The sequence below is a fragment of the Ochlerotatus camptorhynchus genome, unplaced genomic scaffold, assembly GCF_037179485.1.
Source record: "Ochlerotatus camptorhynchus isolate MF236.1 unplaced genomic scaffold, CSIRO-AGI_Acam_v1.1 ptg000112l, whole genome shotgun sequence".
Lineage (NCBI taxonomy): Eukaryota > Metazoa > Arthropoda > Insecta > Diptera > Culicidae > Ochlerotatus > Ochlerotatus camptorhynchus.
The window spans coordinates 2,970,603-2,989,672 of NW_027040602.1; the positions used below are offsets into that span (position 1 = coordinate 2,970,603).

General features: G+C 39.6%; 2 protein-coding genes across 2 annotated transcripts; both read left to right on the top strand.

Moving 5' to 3' along the window:
* Window positions 1–8,392: 8,392 nt before the first annotated feature.
* Window positions 8,393–9,345, top strand: LOC135699594 (brachyurin-like). The gene has a single exon (XM_065219879.1). It carries the CDS (start codon window positions 8,433–8,435, stop codon window positions 9,312–9,314), a length of 882 nt encoding a protein of 293 aa, XP_065075951.1. The 5' UTR covers window positions 8,393–8,432; the 3' UTR covers window positions 9,315–9,345.
* Window positions 9,346–14,990: 5,645 nt separating this feature from the next.
* LOC135699547 (brachyurin-like) lies at window positions 14,991–16,076 on the top strand. The gene is made up of 2 exons (XM_065219824.1): window positions 14,991–15,777; window positions 15,848–16,076. Exons 1-2 carry the CDS (start codon window positions 15,034–15,036, stop codon window positions 16,019–16,021), a joined length of 918 nt encoding a protein of 305 aa, XP_065075896.1. The 5' UTR covers window positions 14,991–15,033; the 3' UTR covers window positions 16,022–16,076.
* The last annotated feature ends 2,994 nt before the right edge of the window (window positions 16,077–19,070 follow it).

The window sequence follows — 19,070 nt, forward strand, 5'->3', positions numbered from 1 at the left end:
TCGCGTTTGCTATCAATTGACAAATACTTCCTACATTATAAAATAGGAAAGTAATGATTATTCCAATGTAATTTTTGAATAGAATGCATGCTTCGTTGGCCAAAGAAGACGGCATATTTTATTACGTTCAGCAATGATTTCGATACGTTGCATTTCCAGTGGCTGGGGTGTTGGAATAATTCTGTAGAGAGAGTGAATGCTTTTCCCATGTTTGCTTCTATGCTTATTAAGATTTTTTTTGAGCACCAGCTCCGCAAATCAACAATTACTATTAGAGATTTGCATCTTACTGATACTGGTGGTATATTGGAAACTCTTTCGCCCGAAAGTAAAACATATTACAAGCACATCATGATGCGCGCTTGGATGTGTGATGGTTTTCTCAAGTATTCCTGTTGCGTATAAAGTGGTAATGATTGAAAATCGGAACAATCACAAACAAGTAAGAATCTTGCTATCGCAATATAATGATGATGACTTCGAGGATGATATCGTCCTCTTTCCTCGGCTGATCATCAACGTCCGCATTGACATCTGTCATGCTGACACCTGTCAGTTATTGAGCCCAGGTGGTAAAGTTGGCGGGGAACTCCCAACAGTTTCAATGTGCACTCAACAGATGGCGCTGCGATCACATTCGGGTGGTAATTATATGCCTTGTATGAGGAATTGATTAGTGGGATATCTTGTTAATTTAATATCTTTGATAGAGGTAACTCTAATTAGGTACTGCAGCGTGACGTCATAAATGAACTCAGTGTTAGCCGGCTGAACCTTTTTGACAGTTCAGTGGTACTGTTTACAAGCACTTAGTCGTTTTTTCGAAAAAAATATTCTTAGATTTCCGAATTTCAACTTGAAAATTGTCGAGGAACAGCGCGTAGAAAGGATGTTGCTCATGGACATTGCAGAAGTGTGGTTTACATCTCACTGCAGTCCGAAAAATTATAGAGAAAATCCACCCAAGAAAAAATCGACTAAGTCCACGGAAACAGTACCACTGAACTGTCATCAGATTGAGGTTAACCCCGACGGTGCAAAACCTAATACCATTGACAGACATACAAAGCAGTACCATAGAGCGAGGGGGACGACTCTATCTACGATGCCAAAAAGATTGTGTGTTGCTGTGGCTAGCTGCGCGCACGCTGAGTAGATAGAAAGAAGATTGATGACGATTCTGAAGATTTCCTGCAAAAAATTGATGAGCGATGCAAGTAGATGCGACAAATGAAAGAAGATTGTTCGAAGATTGATTCGCTAGTGTTAGATTTGTTGACCATCTAAACTTGAGATTTAGATGTGTCGCCCCCCTCGCCATAGAGGTAACTCTAATAGATAATATGGACCAACAGGTCTGTGCCATAAAAAGGGAGAACTCTAATAGCGAATTCGTTTATTATTCAGTTCCAACCTGGATCGGGTATCAAGATTGGGTTTGCTTGTTTTCTGACAAACGTCAGTTTGCTCGTTTGTTTTTTAAACCCAGCTCAGGTTGACGTTCGCAATGACAAAAAGTTCGGTTTCGCACTATAATAAACGAATTCGCTATAAGACCAGAAGGTCCTGCACAGAAAAACAAAACTACCCACCGCTTGGGTTTTTTAAACTCAAATTTGAGTTATTTGACCTCTGCCCGTTTCATTTCCTCTCGCTATTGTTGTCAAAAATAGAACGAAAGATTCGACTCAACCGTCTAGTTCCGTACGAGAAGCCAAAATTGTGTAATATGCGATATACCCAAATTTGAGTTAATTGAACTTAATTCTGGGTAGAAAAAATTGAAAATAACTTAGCGATGGGTAATTTTTTTTGCCGTGCTTAAATGCAAACTACTTTGAGCCGGTTTACCCAAATTTGGCTTATCGTACGGAACATGGGAGATGAGTGAAAAGAACTTAATTTTGGGTTGTTTTGAATTTCTGTGTGAATAAACGTGCTCAAATTTTTGGCTCAGCTCTGGTACTATCATCGGTCCCAAGCTAATCTATTAACCCCTCGAAACATAGGAAAATCCACTATACTAGAATGGGATACGTTAATCGATTTGCTTGCGACCAATAGCACAAACGAAGTGACAGACGGAGCGGCTCGAAAACTTTGGTGACTAACCTGCTATTGCAATTTTTCAGTGTACCACATGGCAACACCACTACTACTGGATTGAACTAGCATTTTCACAAAATGTACTAGAATGTTTTGGTTCTATCTCTTTCACTCTACTCAAAACTGAAATGGATTTAAAAATTGACAAAATGATACCACAAACGAAGTGACAGACGACTAACTGGCGAAGAAATCTATTAAAATAATGTGGTTCACTGTAATAGAATTTTCTTGGAAGCTTGTGCCATCATCCACCAGATGGGTTAGTTTTTTTGTTTTGATTTGAACAAAGTTGATTTTGTGTACAATGATTCTTTGACAGTGTGCAAAGAGTGCGTATCATTTTGTCATTTTTTTATGCATTTCAGTTTTGAGTAGAGTGAAAGAGATAGAACCAAAACATTCTAGTACATTTGGTGAAAATGCTAGTTCAATCCAGTAGTAGTGTTGCCATGTGGTACAATCCAGTAGTAGTGGCAACAATCAATACGAAACTAACGATTTTAAATTGGCTCACAACTTTAGTAGCCTATTGGTCCCAAGCAAACGATTAACGTACCCTATTCTAGTTGAAATTCTATTACTACACTATGTTTGTTTTGATTCGCTATGAAAGTTTGACAGATAACATCAGGGGTGTGTGGATTCATGCAGAACATGCAGGGGTGAGTGAAATAGCTTGGGACTGCTTGGGACCGTTGTTCTGGTACTGAGTGAGCCAAAAATAATAATGATTTTCTTCGGGACCCAGTGGTCTTAGAGTTACCTCTATGCTACTACTGGGTAAGAAACGAGGTAAGAAAGCAGCCACGCTTACGACTACACCACTCAGTTGCATGATGAGACGTTTTTGTTCGCTCGTACAGCTGCTGAAAAAAAAAACTCAGTGAGAGAGTCACTTTTACCATAGAGGTAACTCTAAGACTAGAAGGTCCCGAAAAAACGTGCTCAACTTTTTGGCTCAGATCTGGTACTCTCTTCGGTCCCAAGCTAATCAAGTCACCCCTCGAAACATAGGAAAATCCACTAACCCCTCATTTTATCTGTCAAACTTTCATAGCGAATCAAAACAAACATTGCACCAATGCAACCGACACCAGGGAGGCAGCTCACACACCTGGACACTACCTATCGACCCATCAACTCATGAACCGGGGACCAACGGCTTTACTTCCCTTCCCCCCGAAGGAAGGCGTGATCAGAGATGTTATGCCTTAGAACATCCCGGCGGCGTCGACTGGGATTGAACCCAGGCCTGCTGGGGTGAGAGGTAAACACGCTTACCACTACACCACCGGCGCCGCTTAGTTAAAAATTTTAAAAAGCGTGGTTAAGAACCACGCACAATGCATCCGGATCTGATGCGGAAAATCTGGCTCACTTTGTCGCAACGGATCAGATCCGGATACATTGTGTACGACTCTTTTCTCAATACTGGAAAAATCAGACACGATGATATCCACACTGAACCAAAACGTCCTTGAATGAACACTGATTTCCTTGGGCTCTTTAATAATAAACTATCGAATTCCAGATGATTTTCTTTTCTCCCAGTGTTCACTCGGCTGTCGACTAAAGCAGGCCACTCTCGATGTGTGCTACGCGATCGTCTGTTTTCTCAGCAGCAACCATTGTGTGGTCCTCCTCATTGTTCTTCATCAGCAGTTCTTTCGGTCGATGCGTCGTCGACTTTGGAAAGCAACCGTTTCGTGATGAGTGTGTGAGTGCTGACCACGTTTTGCGTCCATTGCTGCAATTGACGCGCTCTGACCCTCGTTGGCGTACAACAATTTGCCATACAATGAAACCACTGGAAGCGGCTCCAGTTCTGATGGAGAAGGCTTTTTGGATAGCGGAAGATAAAGTGTTTATTGTGTTGTACCTTTTGACTATAGTTTTAAGATGTATTGTATAGTGACCAAGAATCCTCGGCTCTGTAAAGTTAATTCGGTTGAGCCTTATCAAATAAATTAATAAACAAAAAAAAAAAAAAAAGATGATTTTCTTACGGTTTAATTCGTGTCATCAGATGCGTATGATCATCATTAAAATTCAATATGATGTTTGTTTCAGAAATGAGTGCAAACATACAATTCTTTTTGACGTAGAACTACGTTTTTGTGGACTATACTGGGGTGCAAATCAAAAAATATGTGTGGTGAAATAGTGTTAGGTTTTGAACGCTTGTAACTTTGTCATTTATAGATGAAATTAAAATCCAAATACGCCAATCGATATGATATTACTTAACGAATCTGCTGAAATAAATACTTTTCCAATCTTTAATCAAAAAACTTTTGAAAAATGCGCAAATTATAATTTTACCATTGTTTTCATGAAATGAACGTTTTCCTCAAACCCAGTCATCATAAACGAGTACCACTTGGTTGCACATCATTCTGCTTGAACCTGAAAAGATATAAAACAGGGCTGCTTTCCTGCCTCTGCTCATTACCGCTTCGGCACTAGGTCCTGCAGCAAATAAAAAACATCCCCCCTTCCTCCCCCCATAATGGCAACCTGAAAAAAGACTACAATTATAAGTAACAAAAAAATTGTAATTTCGTTAATTTTTTACCCGCTTACCAGAGAGCCAGAACTTTCAAATTTGAGAAAAAACAGTTTGCTCAAGAGTCATATTATGGTAATCTGTTGGTGATTTACCAACAACTGATTATTATACCTCTATATATGCAATTAGATTAACATCCGAAGTCCATCTGATCGCGCACCGAACTTTGTTTCCCTACGTTGTGATATATTTAATAGATAAAAACAGACCGACTGTTGGGCCATCCTGCCATGGTGGAGGCATACGAACTATTGGCTTTTTATTTGTTATCGTCTATCATTCAATACAATATTAAACAGTATAAGACTATAGGCACTGTATATACAAGTAATGACATCTGTGTGTGGATGGATACATCTTTAGCGTGTAGGGTAGTTGCACATATGTTCGACGTGTGCCCAAACACCATCCTTTTATACATATTCTGCATAAAAGATACTTTCTGCCCCGCGCCATTAATAAAAAAAAAACGGTGGGAAATCCTGTCAGTTGCGGGGCTCAGAAAGTATTTTTTGTGCAGAATACGTAAAGAAGGAGGGACGTCAGATGTTAACCTAAATGCATATACCGTGCATCATAGAGAAAGAAGTGCGTGGGAAACTTGAAACGGTGGATGTATCTGTTAGCGGAGGTGAATAATCACAGAGATTATTTCTAATACAGTTTGCGGTAGTACACAATGCCTCTCAAAAATAATTACAGTGAATATTCACTTCCGCCAAGAGATACATGTACCGTTTCAACTTGCCCCGGTGTACCTTAACTATGATGCTTACTATCAAAACATTGAACAGGTGGAGAACCTGTTTACGAGTTTTTGCTCTGTCTTTAAAAATCAATAACTGAATCCCCCTTATTTCAATTAATATTGTACTAAGCTCCTACTTATTGGAAACCACACGTTTGATTTGAGAAAAGTCACTCTCTTCTCTGCTTCAGAGACCTAATTCAAAACTAATGATGGAGCTACTGAAAAAAATAACGTATTTTTTGCGAATTGTTTCATCCCACAACATGCATGGCGTTTTTAGTGTATTATACTGAGGTGCAAATCAACAAAAAATGTGTAACGAAATAGTGTCAGTTCCTATTGTAGTCGATGTCGAATTTAGTGCACACTGATCACAGCAAAATAGATCAACATTGATCAACCCTATGTAGTTTTGTAGGGGAAATTCTGTCAATTCTTAGCCAGTACATTAAATTTAAATACATTATCTCATGCGTAGGATGAACGGTGGTCGATTATGCTAACATGAATTGTCGCGTGTTTTGAACCATAACGGAAACATTGAAAGACTTGAACAATTTAAGATAAAGTACAATAGTCGAAAATGCATGACATACATCAATTTGGCGTAGTTCTACGTCATACTGCGGTCGTGTCTAGGACACAATTCTTTAATTGTTTTCCCTTGATTTGTTTTCCGTGCTGAGCACCAATGCTACCGACGTCAGGTTGGCAAGCTCCCACACCTGTATCGTCCCATCAACTCATGAACCGGGGACCAACGGCTTTACTTCCCTTCCGAAGGAAGGCGTGATCCGGGATGTTATGCCTCAGAACATCTCGGCGGCGCCGACTGGGATTGAACCCAGGCCTGCTGGGGTGAGAGGTAATCACGTTTACCACTACACCACCGGCGCCGCTAACATACAATTCTTGGAGGATTATAATTTGTGAATAGTATCCCTAATTATTAGGTTTCATGCATGAACGATACCATTAATGGTGCAACGACATTTATTTATTTGTTTATGTCGCCAATCAATCGTAAACCAATTAAAATGAGTGCTTATTAAGTATGTCTTATATATTATTGCCTTAAGGATCATTGAAGTGCAGACAAAATCTTTTGATAAACCCTAGCATGTTACTTGCTTTATATATAATGTTATTGTAGTGATCAACAAATGACAACTTAGAGTCGAGAATAATGCCAAAGTCCCTTACTTGATTACACCTTTCAACTGTTTTCTCACCAAGGGAAATTGAGTCATTTACTGTGGCAAGCTTTCTTGTAAACGATATAGAATTACATTTACTAACATTAAGCTCTAACAAATTCTTCTTACACCACGTGTAAAATTTCAACTTCTTGCTGAAATAGCTGCAGATCAGATGCTTTAGATATTTAAATTAAAAGTTTTATGTCGTCTGCATATATTGAAACATGAAGCAGCTTCAAAATGTATTCTTTATCATAGACAAATACGATTAATAGTAGTGAACCAAGATGCGAACCTTGGGGCACACCAGATGTTACATCATGTAAGGTTCGGATGATAACCCTAATAGGTGGCTGTTCAATCATTATGGTTACCTTCTTTTCTTGCAATCATTATTGTTACCGCGAGGCAATTAATTTAAAACCAAAACCATAAGATACCCACATAGTTGCATCTCGTTTGCATAGCCCTAGCTGACGTTGATACCAAGGCCAAGAATATGAAATGAAAAGTAGGGCAAAAGGAGCGAGAGCTCGTTTTACATAATCTAACTGCAGTATTTACTTAGGAACGTTTCTGCGTTCAAGTAGGATAAACACGCCCACGCATGGCATGCTTGCGCATCTAGGTTACATTTAGCTTTCCCTCTCTGTTTATCCTTAACGAAGGATATAATTATAATGTTTAAACGTTACAAATGTCTCATTCTTATTTGTAGAGCCATATCAGATCTGAGTTACAAAAAGAAATAAACTTACAAGATAACCCGAGAAATCCCAGATCTGAGAGGGCATAGTATATAAGATCCAAATAACACAAATTTACCCTTTCAAGGGCGATCGAAATCCTAGCTAATAGAATAGGCAAAATTAGGTCAAAAGTCCGGTATTGAAAGGGATATGTAAAACCCTGGACAAATCATGTAAAAGTTTTACATAATTATAAGTTGCTAATGCAACACGTAGCCGTAAGATCACTTTGTACAATTTTGTTGAATAAAATTAAGTTTCGTAGGTTACTCCAGATTCTTCTCTTTTTGAATCCGAAAGAACTTTCGGCCTAGAAGTGAAAACTTCTCTCCTTAACCGGAGAAAAAAGTAGCTCCTAGAATCGAGAAACAGTGTCTGACCTAGTAAGCGAAAGACTCTCCCTAACCGGAGAAGAAAGTAGCTTTTGGCGGCGACAATTATGATTATTTTCTTTTCTTCCTCTAGTACGTCATTGGTTACCTTTGGTTTCCGCCCTTTTGTCAAGCCCGTACCATCAGGTCTGATAACGATTGATATGTTTTCGCCACGCACGCCCGCTCAAATCGACATATGACGTACGAACGGATTATATCATAGAGGTTGGTAATATGGCCTTCCCGTTCCTGTTTCGAAGACGATGTACATCTCCACTAAGGTTTTTATCTTTGGCTGTTTCGTCTCAACTTGGACTTTGCGCCTGCTATCAACTATTATCATTAAAATCCTGATTTTAATCATTATTTTTAAGGAAAAAAAAAACATTCAAATATTGAGGGAAGGTCAATGAATTTTTTACAATGAATAGCTCCAGTTTCGTAAAACGTAATTCTCACTCCCGGTGCTAAGTAGTGCGTTAATGCTGCTTATCACTTATCAGTTGTAATCCCGTTTTTCCCCAAATTCGTGATTAGCGTAACAACCGTATTGTCCACAAAGTCTATCATTTAATCGAGACTATGTGATAAGGACCGAATTAAGATAATCGTACTCATTTCACTATAAAAGCATCGGTCGATCATAGAAACGGCAGCAGTCCATCCGACTTCGAAGAAACAATGAAAACTTTAGTGCTGTTGATTGGTGTCCTGGCCGTGGCCAGTGCCGAGTGGATCGAAATCGATTGGTCCCAGGTGCGTCCGATCGAAGAATTCGACCACTACTGGGCTCGTCTGCCAGCTGAGGTGCAGTACTTGCGTAAACTTCTTCCGGAACGCCGCATCACCAATGGACAGCAGGCCACCCCCGGACAGTTCCCGTACCAGATTGCTCTACTTAGTACCTTCGGTGGTGGTACCGGTCTGTGCGGTGGATCCGTTCTGAGCAACAACTTCATCCTTACTGCTGCTCATTGTGTTCAAAATGCCCTTGGAGGTACCGCCATCATGGGAGCCCACAACCGCATTAACACTGAACCAACACAACAGCGGATTGCCTTCGGTTCAGGTGGAATCAACATGCATCCTGGATACACTCCAACCAACATCCGTAATGACATTGCCACTGTTCGTCTGAACAGCGCCATGACCTTCAACGATCGTGTCGTGCCTGCTCGCCTTCCAGCCGCTGGAGATTCTCGTACCTTCGCTGGTGTGACCGGTACCGTTTCTGGATTTGGACGCACTTCGGATGCCAGCCAGGCCACTTCTGCTGTTGTCATGTTCACCAGCAACCCGATTATGACTCAAGCTGATTGTCTTTCCAGCTGGGGTGGTAACACCAATATTATCCAGGCCCAGAACATTTGCCTGTCTGGAGTCGGTGGTCGTTCGTCTTGCAACGGTGACTCTGGTGGCCCACTGACTGTCCAGGATGGTGGCAGTCTGCAAGTCGGTATTGTGTCTTTCGGATCGGCTGCTGGATGCTCGATCGGTATGCCATCGGTGTACGTCCGTGTGACATTCTTCAGAGATTGGATTCTGGCTAACTCGGATCTGTAAATTACTTTCTTAATACATTTTCGATAACTTATACCAGGCTGTTTATTGGATAGCACGATGACACGTATCTTTGAAAGAAAAAAAAAACACCCTAATAAAAAAAGATTGCTAGACATCTCTACTAATTTGGTATCGATAACCTGCAAGCGTGAAGCAGCTGATAGTGATATTCATAACTCGTGTTTTAAAAATGGACATTCTATATGATACATTAGGTTAACGTAAATTTTGAAATTTCAGATCCATAGGGCTGAAATTCCTTAAAAATCGAGTTCTTTGCATACTATTCAAATTTGAGCTTATTTGACAAAACAATCTGATTTTGCAAGAGATTTAAAGTTAATATTGTCAACACAAATGAGCCTAAATATCTGCCGATCACTTGTTTGGAGACCCAGAATATCAGCAAAAGTTTACTATAGTAATTGTATTATTGGGTGTTCTTCTACTAGAAATAATCGGATCGACGTCTAGTTTCTCGAATGAACTGCGTCCTTATCCCGCAAGTGAGTGCCAATTAAGGGCCTGCACACCTGGATCCTACGCAAATAACAGCTGCCCTTAGCTTCTGAAGGAAGACTTACCCAAAGATGTTTCGCTTCCGAAGACCGTCTCTAGGACCACAAAGGTTCTCATAATGCTAATGGTTCTCCAGAAGCGAGATGGTTTTATGACAGGTGGGCAGGAGCTCACGGTTTCCCAGTGTTGGTGAGTTCTTTGCCGTTAATGTTCACGGAAAGTTCACTATTTTGCCATACAGAAATTCAAAACAAAAAATGTTATGGGTGGATTTGGACAGTTTTTGACCTGTTTCATACGACCGGAAGGTGTATGCTGGTCACAAATGCCGTGCCAAACTGATTTCCTACGCAATTATTCAACCTTTGATGTGAATTTCGCTAATAAACACGAGGAGCACTACCTCCGGAAGTCCTCCGCAGTCCTCCCCTCTAAGCTTTATATAAATGTTTTCTGAAGTCGGTTGACAATAGGGTAAACATTTATTTAGGCCTAACAGCCCATTTTTTAGCAAAAAAAATGCAATAATTAGATCAAATGCTAAAACAAGCGTTTACGAGTACAAAGTATGAATATTTACACCCTTTGTTCTCAAAAACAAAAGAAGCATTCCAAGCGAATAAATTTTTCCATTTCATGTTTGTCTTCATCCGTATGACAAAGTAAATTCAATGACATTTTTATGTGTTTGTACGAAATTGAAACCAGTAGGCCGAATGTGGAATCAAGAACCAGTGTTGTATTTTGAACAAAATATAAATCAATGGTGATTTCTTTTTTTTTCAAATTGAACGGTACTGAAATCGTCTCTGAAAATTTCTCCGTTTCGACTGTGGTGCTTGGAATCTCGCTGAAGTTCGTGCAAATATTCGCCGCGCCAACGTACCCCGAATTGTTGGACGTGCATCTGGAGCTGCTGGTAGTGAGTGACCCGATTTGCTGGAACTTTGCTGATGCCTAGGACGGGTAAGGCTGTCGCTGAGGTACCGATGAGAAAGTGCACAGGCGTGAGAACGTCGAGGTCGTCCGGATCGTCGGTAATGCGAAGTAGTGAACGAGAAATCATCACCGATTCAATTTGCGATAGCACCGTTGCCATATCCTCTAACGACAGTTTGGTATACAAGTGCGATACAAGTGCTTTTTGGCCGCCTCCCACAATCCACCGAAATGTGGAGCCTTCGGGGGAGTAAGGTGCCATTTTATTCCTTCTTCAACACAAACTTCTTGGATTCTATGCTGCTCGTTACTGTTTCGTAGCATCCTGTACAGTTCGATGACTTAATTTTTCGCACCTTCGAAGTTTTCCCCGTTATCAGAGTGCAAGTGAGAAGGCCTACCGCGTCTAGTAATGAAACGACGGAGGGCTTTCAAAAAGCCGAGGGTGGATAAGTCACTGACAAGCTCGATAAGTACGCTCTTCGTAGTAAAGCATACAAAGATGCAGATATACGCTTTCATGGGAGGTGCACGGTTGTGGGTCGGTTTGAGGTAGGCCGGGCCCGCGTAATCCACCTCGGTGACTTCGAACGGTCTTCCTGGAACTACTCTCTGCGCTGGTAGATGGCTTATTTTTTGCTCAACGGGTTCCGGATTTAGACGAGTGCAACGGCGCCTGAGGTGAATATTCGGCTAAAAATCTTTAAATCGACTTATCTCCGAAAATACGGCTCTAATCGTGATTCGGAGGGTTTTTACGTGTAAAAAAATATTCTTGTAAATTCTGTTGATTTCATTTAAAATTTGTGGAAGCGCTTCCCGTTTAACTGCGCTAAAGATATCGTCAACAAACCTCCACCAACGGTTTGATAATAGTCCTTTCTCCTTCAGGATTGTCTCCAAGTTGGTCATGAAAAGTTCACACAGGAAGGGGGATACGGGGTTTCCCATTGGGGCTCCTTTCGCCTGTTTGTAGAAGTTACCTCGGAAATAGAAGTAGTTCTCTTCCATACAAAGGCGGGTCAGCTGAGGGTACGTCCGAACCTTGTTTCTCCATGCTGCATCCTCTCGTTGTGTTAATAGCCAGTCCTCCAAATGGTTGATCGCTTCCTTGACTGGTACGCTGGGAAAAAGAGCTGTGACGTCGGAAGATACCATAATCTCCTCCTCGTTGATGTCTCCAGAAGATTGTAGTTGCTGGGCGAACTCCTGGGTGTTACTAACTGCTTTACTCTGGAACTGATTCGGCATTCTCTGTGAACTCTGTGACTAGCCACTTCGCTAGTTTGTGGGTGGGGGAACCAACTGCAGACACGATTTCTCGCATTTCTTTCCCCGGTTTGTGCACTTTGGGGAGACCTTTGATCCTGGGTAGAATGGGATTGGATTCCCGTAAACGACGATTTTGATGTCGGTGTTGATCAATATGGTCTTAAACAAACATTTGGAAGATTCTACCATTACCTTACCATTATTAAAAGTTTATCCAAGATGGAGCTTACCGTCATTAGAGGGTGACTCGGAAGCTGCTCGTAAACTAAGTAGATAGGCGGCACAAACACATTAGCATAGACAAACAGACGTAGCTCTTCATTCTGGATCATCGTTCACGCATTCAATCTGATTTGAATATTATCATTTCTGCGAACTACTCATCACAGCGCTGGGATCGGATCACTTTGACGATTCTATACATTCTGTTTACCTTGCATGCAACATTGTTTACGACTTAGTGAGCTAGCTTGAGAGAGAGAGAAGGATTAGTAATTTCCATTTAATTCCACTACCTTATTTGCTTATCCTTGACAGATACGCGTATTTCGTCTACAATGTGCAGACTTCTTCAGTGTCTTGTACTAATACTCGACAAGACACTGAAGAAGTCTGCACATTGTAGACGAAATACGCGTATCTGTCAGGGATAAGCAAATAAGGTAGTGGAATTAAATGGAAATTACTAATCCTTCTCTCTCTCATTATACAGGTATTTCACTAAGACGCCCACATTCATCAGGAGCTAGCTTGTGTTCCACGAGAAGCTCGAGAGATGTCGTTACTGAGGTCCTATTTTTTTAGGTGCAACATTTTCAAGAAATATTTATTCAAAGTGTTACGTCTGGTTGTTTGTGACATTAGGGATTATTCCCACACTGCAAATAAAATTCATGTAATATTCACCTGAAAAGGTACGTAAATATTTTCCATCGTACTTATCAGGTGAATATTACGTGTTTTTGGAATGAAATGTTGTTTCAAGTGATTCATATGAAAATCAAGTGATTTTCACGTAAATTTTATCGGACGTTCCGATGATCATCAAATTAGCTTCACTTAAAAGTTACGTGAATTGTTTATTAATCGTCACTGGATTTTGTAGTAATATTTATGTGAATTTGTGGTATGTTTCATGTGTTATGTCATCCGGATTTTTTTTTAATAAAATTTAACTTATTTGTTGAATTTTTACTTTATTATAATCAACATAAAATTGTTCTTTTTAGTAACTATCGTGAGTATCAAACCTATTCTTAAATCTATACCCAGTGCAACAGGTTGTTGTTAAGTTGATCGTTCTGCATTTGTTTGCTCCTCAATGCTCTATAATAATTGCTGCTTCTGAATAAAGTTAAAGTTGGTTATTGGTTTATTTAAAACATTAAGTTTGATCCTCACATTTATTTTCCTCCATTAACTGATGACTTTGAAAAGGACATCATGTCTCCAATAGACGTCTTTTTGTTGTAAGCACTCCTGTAGTTTGGCGATTAAGCTTGTGAGGACTGCTCAATCCGATTTTACGCTCTTCAATTTATTTTGGGTATTGAAAATCAGGATTCATATATTGATATTAATCAAACTTACGCTCACAAACATTAAAAATCCCCAATCTCCTAGTAACAAAAATCACATATTTTCAACCGGCGCCATTTTGAACTAACAAATACGCAAAAACAGTTTTCACATCACGAGGTCACTTAAAATTTACGTGAACTTCACTTAACATTTATCTGTATAACACTTGAACTCCATCAGTGAATCTAGTGGAATTCATTACCATGCCATTGATATTTATGTGCAGCATGTAATTCTTATTGGATTTCTATTTTTGAAAGGTTACCTGATTTTTCAGGTGAAATTTACGTTTCTCGTTAGTTCAGTGCAGAGTCAAAGTGACTCTCTGTCAGTGCTGAGATTTGTCATTGCCATTGATAGACTTTTGCGCCATATTGACAAAATTGTTTATCACTGATAAAATTGATCCTCAAAAAAACCTTTGTCAAAATCGCATTCATTTTTTCGTCAATGACAAAGATTTACCTGGCAACAAAACGTTTAATTTCGTGCAATCTATGTCACATAATTGTTATCCAGCAGTTCGGATGCTTGTTCACTTTAACGGCTCCATGCAATTTTTTTGCTCTTATCAATTAATTTCGTTACAAATATAGCTATTAAAAAAATCTGATCATATTCGTCACTGACAGCATTGTCACTGACAATTGACATGGTTTGCCTTGGCGATGACTGTTAGCTCAAATGAGTGACCAAAGCAGAATTTTGAATATCACCATGAATTGTTTTAGAGATTTTGCAGCATTGCTCTCTGTTACTAGTGAGGTAACAACAATCGTGGTTACGTGACTCTCTGTGCAAATCAAATGGAGACTCACTTCGCCACGACTCTCGGAATAATATACCCATTGATAGACAACAATCTGTCATAGAAAAATATGTTTTTTGTACAGTGATGTATCGCAAAATCCGAATGAAAAAAAACTGGGAATTCGATATCATCGTGGAAACTACTGGAAAATGCTCTATAAAAATCAAAACATATACTTCTTCCCCTCCTGATAAAAAAAATGATTCTGGCCATTGGCATGAACTGCATTAAATGAATGTTTGAAAAATTGTCTACTTTTAAGTGAAACCTAAACCAGCCAAAAAGTTCTACTGAAATACACGAACAATCGTCTGTCCATAGTTGAATTTATCGTTTGTTTTGCAATCCAATTTTTAAATTTATTGCACCCATAAACCGTAGGTCTCGATAACCACCAAATTATCAGCATCAGTAGTGAAAAACGTACCAGATAAACCATCCATGTTCACGTCACAGCCAATCCTGCCGTTGAGTACTCGCTCTAGATTATCATTCCCTGTAGTCCTTATCGTTCGATAAGCTAGCTTATTTATACGTCCCGGAGCGACTGCGCGTACCTTAGTCTTTCAGATCCGTCCGAACGTACCGAAGTGAAATATGAAATTTAGTTTGGTGTTAGTGCTGGCCCTGGCAGCCCTCGTGGCCGCTGACGATGTGATCAATTGGCACAAGCTCCGTCCGGCATGGCGTATGCCACGTTACTGGAAGCGCCTTCCAAAGGAGCTCATGAAGCAGATGGTTAGCGAGATCAAGGATCTGCCGAAACAACGCCCGGATGGTAGAATCGTTGGAGGATACGTTGCCACACCCGGTCAGTTCCCATATCAGATTGTGATGATTGCCAACTTCCCCGAGGGTGGTGCTCTTTGCGGTGGTTCCGTTCTGTCGCAGAACTTTATCCTTACTGCTGCCCACTGCGTTGATCAGGCTAGCGGTGGTACTATCATCCTCGGTGCTCAAGATCGTACCAATGCTAACGAACCCGGTCAGGTCCGCATCCCATTCACGGCCGCCGGAGTGTACTACCACGAAAGCTGGGATCCATCGTTGATCCGCTACGATATCGCCACCGTTCGCATGTCCACCCCGGTTCAGTTCAGCGACCGTATCCAGCCTGTGTCTTTGCCAACTTGGAGTGATGTTGAGAACGACTTCGCCGGTGTGACTGGTACCGTTTCCGGTTTCGGACGCTTCTCTGATGATGTCAACGCTGCCTCGGATGTGCTACGGTATGTGACCAATCTTATTCAGACCAACACGGCCTGCAACATCCGATTCCTGGGACTGATTCAACCGGAAAACATCTGTCTGGCCGGTGAAAATGGACGTGGTGCCTGCAGCGTAAGTTAATTGAATTTCGATTTCGAACGAGTAAGATTGATTAATTTTTTCCTGTATTTTTTTTTTATAGGGTGACTCCGGTGGCCCAATGACCATTAGCCGTGATGGAAAGACTGTCCAGGTTGGTGTCGTTTCGTTCGGTTTGGCTCTGGGGTGCGAACTCAACTGGCCATCCGTGTTTGCCCGGACGTCCTCGTTCCTGCAATGGATCCAGGCCCACTCCGATGTGATCATTGAAGCTTAATTGTGATTTTTATTTGTTTGTTTAATAAACATCTATTACGTTATGAGACGCACAAGATATTGTGCATTCATAGGGGCTACATACAGATTTTAGGCTGATAATTTTACATTTGGTTCGTTTTACCACATTCTTTTATCTTACCTTCTCTTTATTGTAAGAAGTACCGTAAAACGGGGTATCTTTGATAATGCGGGTAACTTTGATTAAAAACATTGGTTCCATATTGTAGCTTAGGGTATTTCCGTTGATATCGTATGTAGTTTTAATATAGTATGTATTACATACTTTAAAAACATATTAAAAAAACAATTTTCGTATTTTTCGTCTGTTTGAAAAAAGCACTCAAACCATCACTTATGAAATGTATTTCCGATAAAGCATTTTTGTATTTTTATTGCTTATGATGTTTTCTCAAAGTTTCATATTTAAAGAACTAAATTGTTTGAGTTTCACCTATTTTTTTTCTACATTCATCGAGCATTATCAAAGTAGCCCCAAATTAAAAAAACTTAAGTTCGGTCACAAAACTAAAAAAATAATACAAAGGCTTTAATTTCCGTTAAACATATTACTAACGAATTGGCCTCAGTACTTGTTTTAAAAATATAAAAATTGAAAAATACTCATTGCTGTAAAAATTATTTAGAATATACTTTAAAAAACTATCAATGTTACCCCATTTTACGGTACTTTATTGGTTAGTTTCAGGATTCATTAATCAAAATTTGTTCCTGGTAAGAAAATTGAAATGAGAACTAACTATTGATTCAGTTGTAAGAACCATCGTCTTGAACATTGGTACTGAATGATATTGAAAGACGAAATAATGATACTTAGGGTACAAAATAAGCTGTAACTACAGGGAATTATGTCTTGATAATGCTAGACCAGACTAGGTTTTGTAGTATTTCAGCAGTAGCATAGTTGAGGACGAGTTCAATACAGATCTGATAATAAGAGCTTCCATTTTTGATAAGATTGAAATTGCAAGGTTAACTGTGGATTTTCCACAATCTACAATCTTGATATGAAATCATTATATAGTTGAACTAGTTTCAAGGTTCTTGATTATTCGAGGTATTATAAGGGGATGCTCACAAACATTGATATCTTACACAGTTTACAAGTCAAAGGCTTTCCCAAAAAATTCAAACACAAAATTTTGAACAAAATACTTGTTTTTATAGGGTCACCCTAACTGACAGCTGAAGAATTGTCCTACCTCGATCATATAATGAGCTATTTAATGGTGGCTTGAGTAAAGTTGCATTTAATCAAAGTTTCACTATTTTGCCAACGAATGCAAATACCACAAATAAAGTCGTTAAATTTCGGATTAATTTTAAATGATGACGACCCAAATCAATGTTGTCATACTATCATAGCATGCTGCCTATCTTAACTGCAGGTAGAAGATGCCTTCTACCGCTAGGTTCGCTAGTGTTCACCAATGAAAAGTGGAGCCACTTTCTGATCCGAATTCCGCCCAATTCCATTCTATCGAGCAGAAATCATCAATAATATCAATGATTTCACCGTACACAAATCAATACTACGTTTGTTTCGATGCGTTAGCTCATAAGTTACAACATAAAGCCTATACGAGTGCGTTGCATGAATATTTAAGGGGGTAGTACACTTTGAACGTCCAAAAAGTAAGGCATTTTCGTTAATTTTTTTAAGCAATAAAACACTCAGGGAGGGCAAATATGTTATAACCCATTTATTAGTCATCCTTCGAACTACAATTAGTATTTTTTTGAACTCGATTGGCGTCTCCCCGTGGCCGGTGCACCAGGTCGCGCGGGCGTCCTCGCGCGGAAGTCGGAAAACGGCGTGGGAAAATACTCATTTCCATGTGATCCTGGAACATAAATCGAACAAAAATCCTGATTAGTAATGAAATTTGGGTTAGAAATACGTATTCCGATTTTTTTTTAAATTAATTTTTTCAAAAGTTGTGGCCTTAGGAAAAAAAAGTCCATTTTTCACCCTAAAAATGCTTACAAAATCGTGGATTAAAAATCCATTTTTGACAAAATCGTATTGTGGATACGTATTTCTAAGCAGAATTTAATTCTGAACAAGAAAACCTAGGCGATATCCAAATTTGATGATAACTGGTTAGAGTTATTTCTCACGCCAGTTTGAAAAACCCCGTTTCGAGATAAACGCGTTTAAATATAAAATTGCTCTCTCAGCGCGCCGGTACATGTTTTAGGAAATCACTTCGTAAAGCGATAAGGAATATTCTGGTTGACTTGGAGTCTTTTCTAAATTAAAGTATACATCTCAAGGAACATTTTAAGCCAAAAAAAAATGCATTTTTTTTTTGAAAAGTCAAAGTGTACTCCCCCATAATCCTAAAATTTGAAAGATTCAAGTTTGGCAAGCAATTTGTAAAGTATTTTTCCTTCAGTGCTCTCTTTGCTGTCGACACAGGCAGCTGTGTGTTTTTTTCTGTCCGGGTCAAGCAATAGCCTGTTAGTCTATAGCAACTATTGTTGCGGTGCTTGCTCATTGTGTGAAGTTCTTTCGTGGAAATAAAACTGACTGTTAGATTCAGCTTCACAGCTAGCTGTAAAAGACCTTCAATGGACGAAATTGCGACCTTTGTGAAACCGTTGGACGTGAATCCCACTCAGATGATCGCTACATACCGTATAGCGGAGGAAAAATCTATGTTTACCAAATTCAAATCAGAGGAATCCATGCTTCATTGCTTATTGCACAACCGTGAACCGTTTCCATTATCAGCAATTCTTTAGTAAAACGATACCGCAATTCTATAGTAAAACGAAACCGTTTCAATTATCAGCAATTCTATAGTAAAACAATATAGGGGAAATGACGGCTTCGGCATGACAGACTATTTTCGATAACCCAAATTGAAAAACTATTTTCACTGGATTTTCTTACGAAAACACTTCGCTGAATGCGTGCAAACGATTCTTTATGCTTTCAGCTTCAATTTGACTATATTTTTACCACTGAGAAAAAGCAATCTAGCAGGGTTTTCTTGAAATAAAACACACGCACTACAAATTGT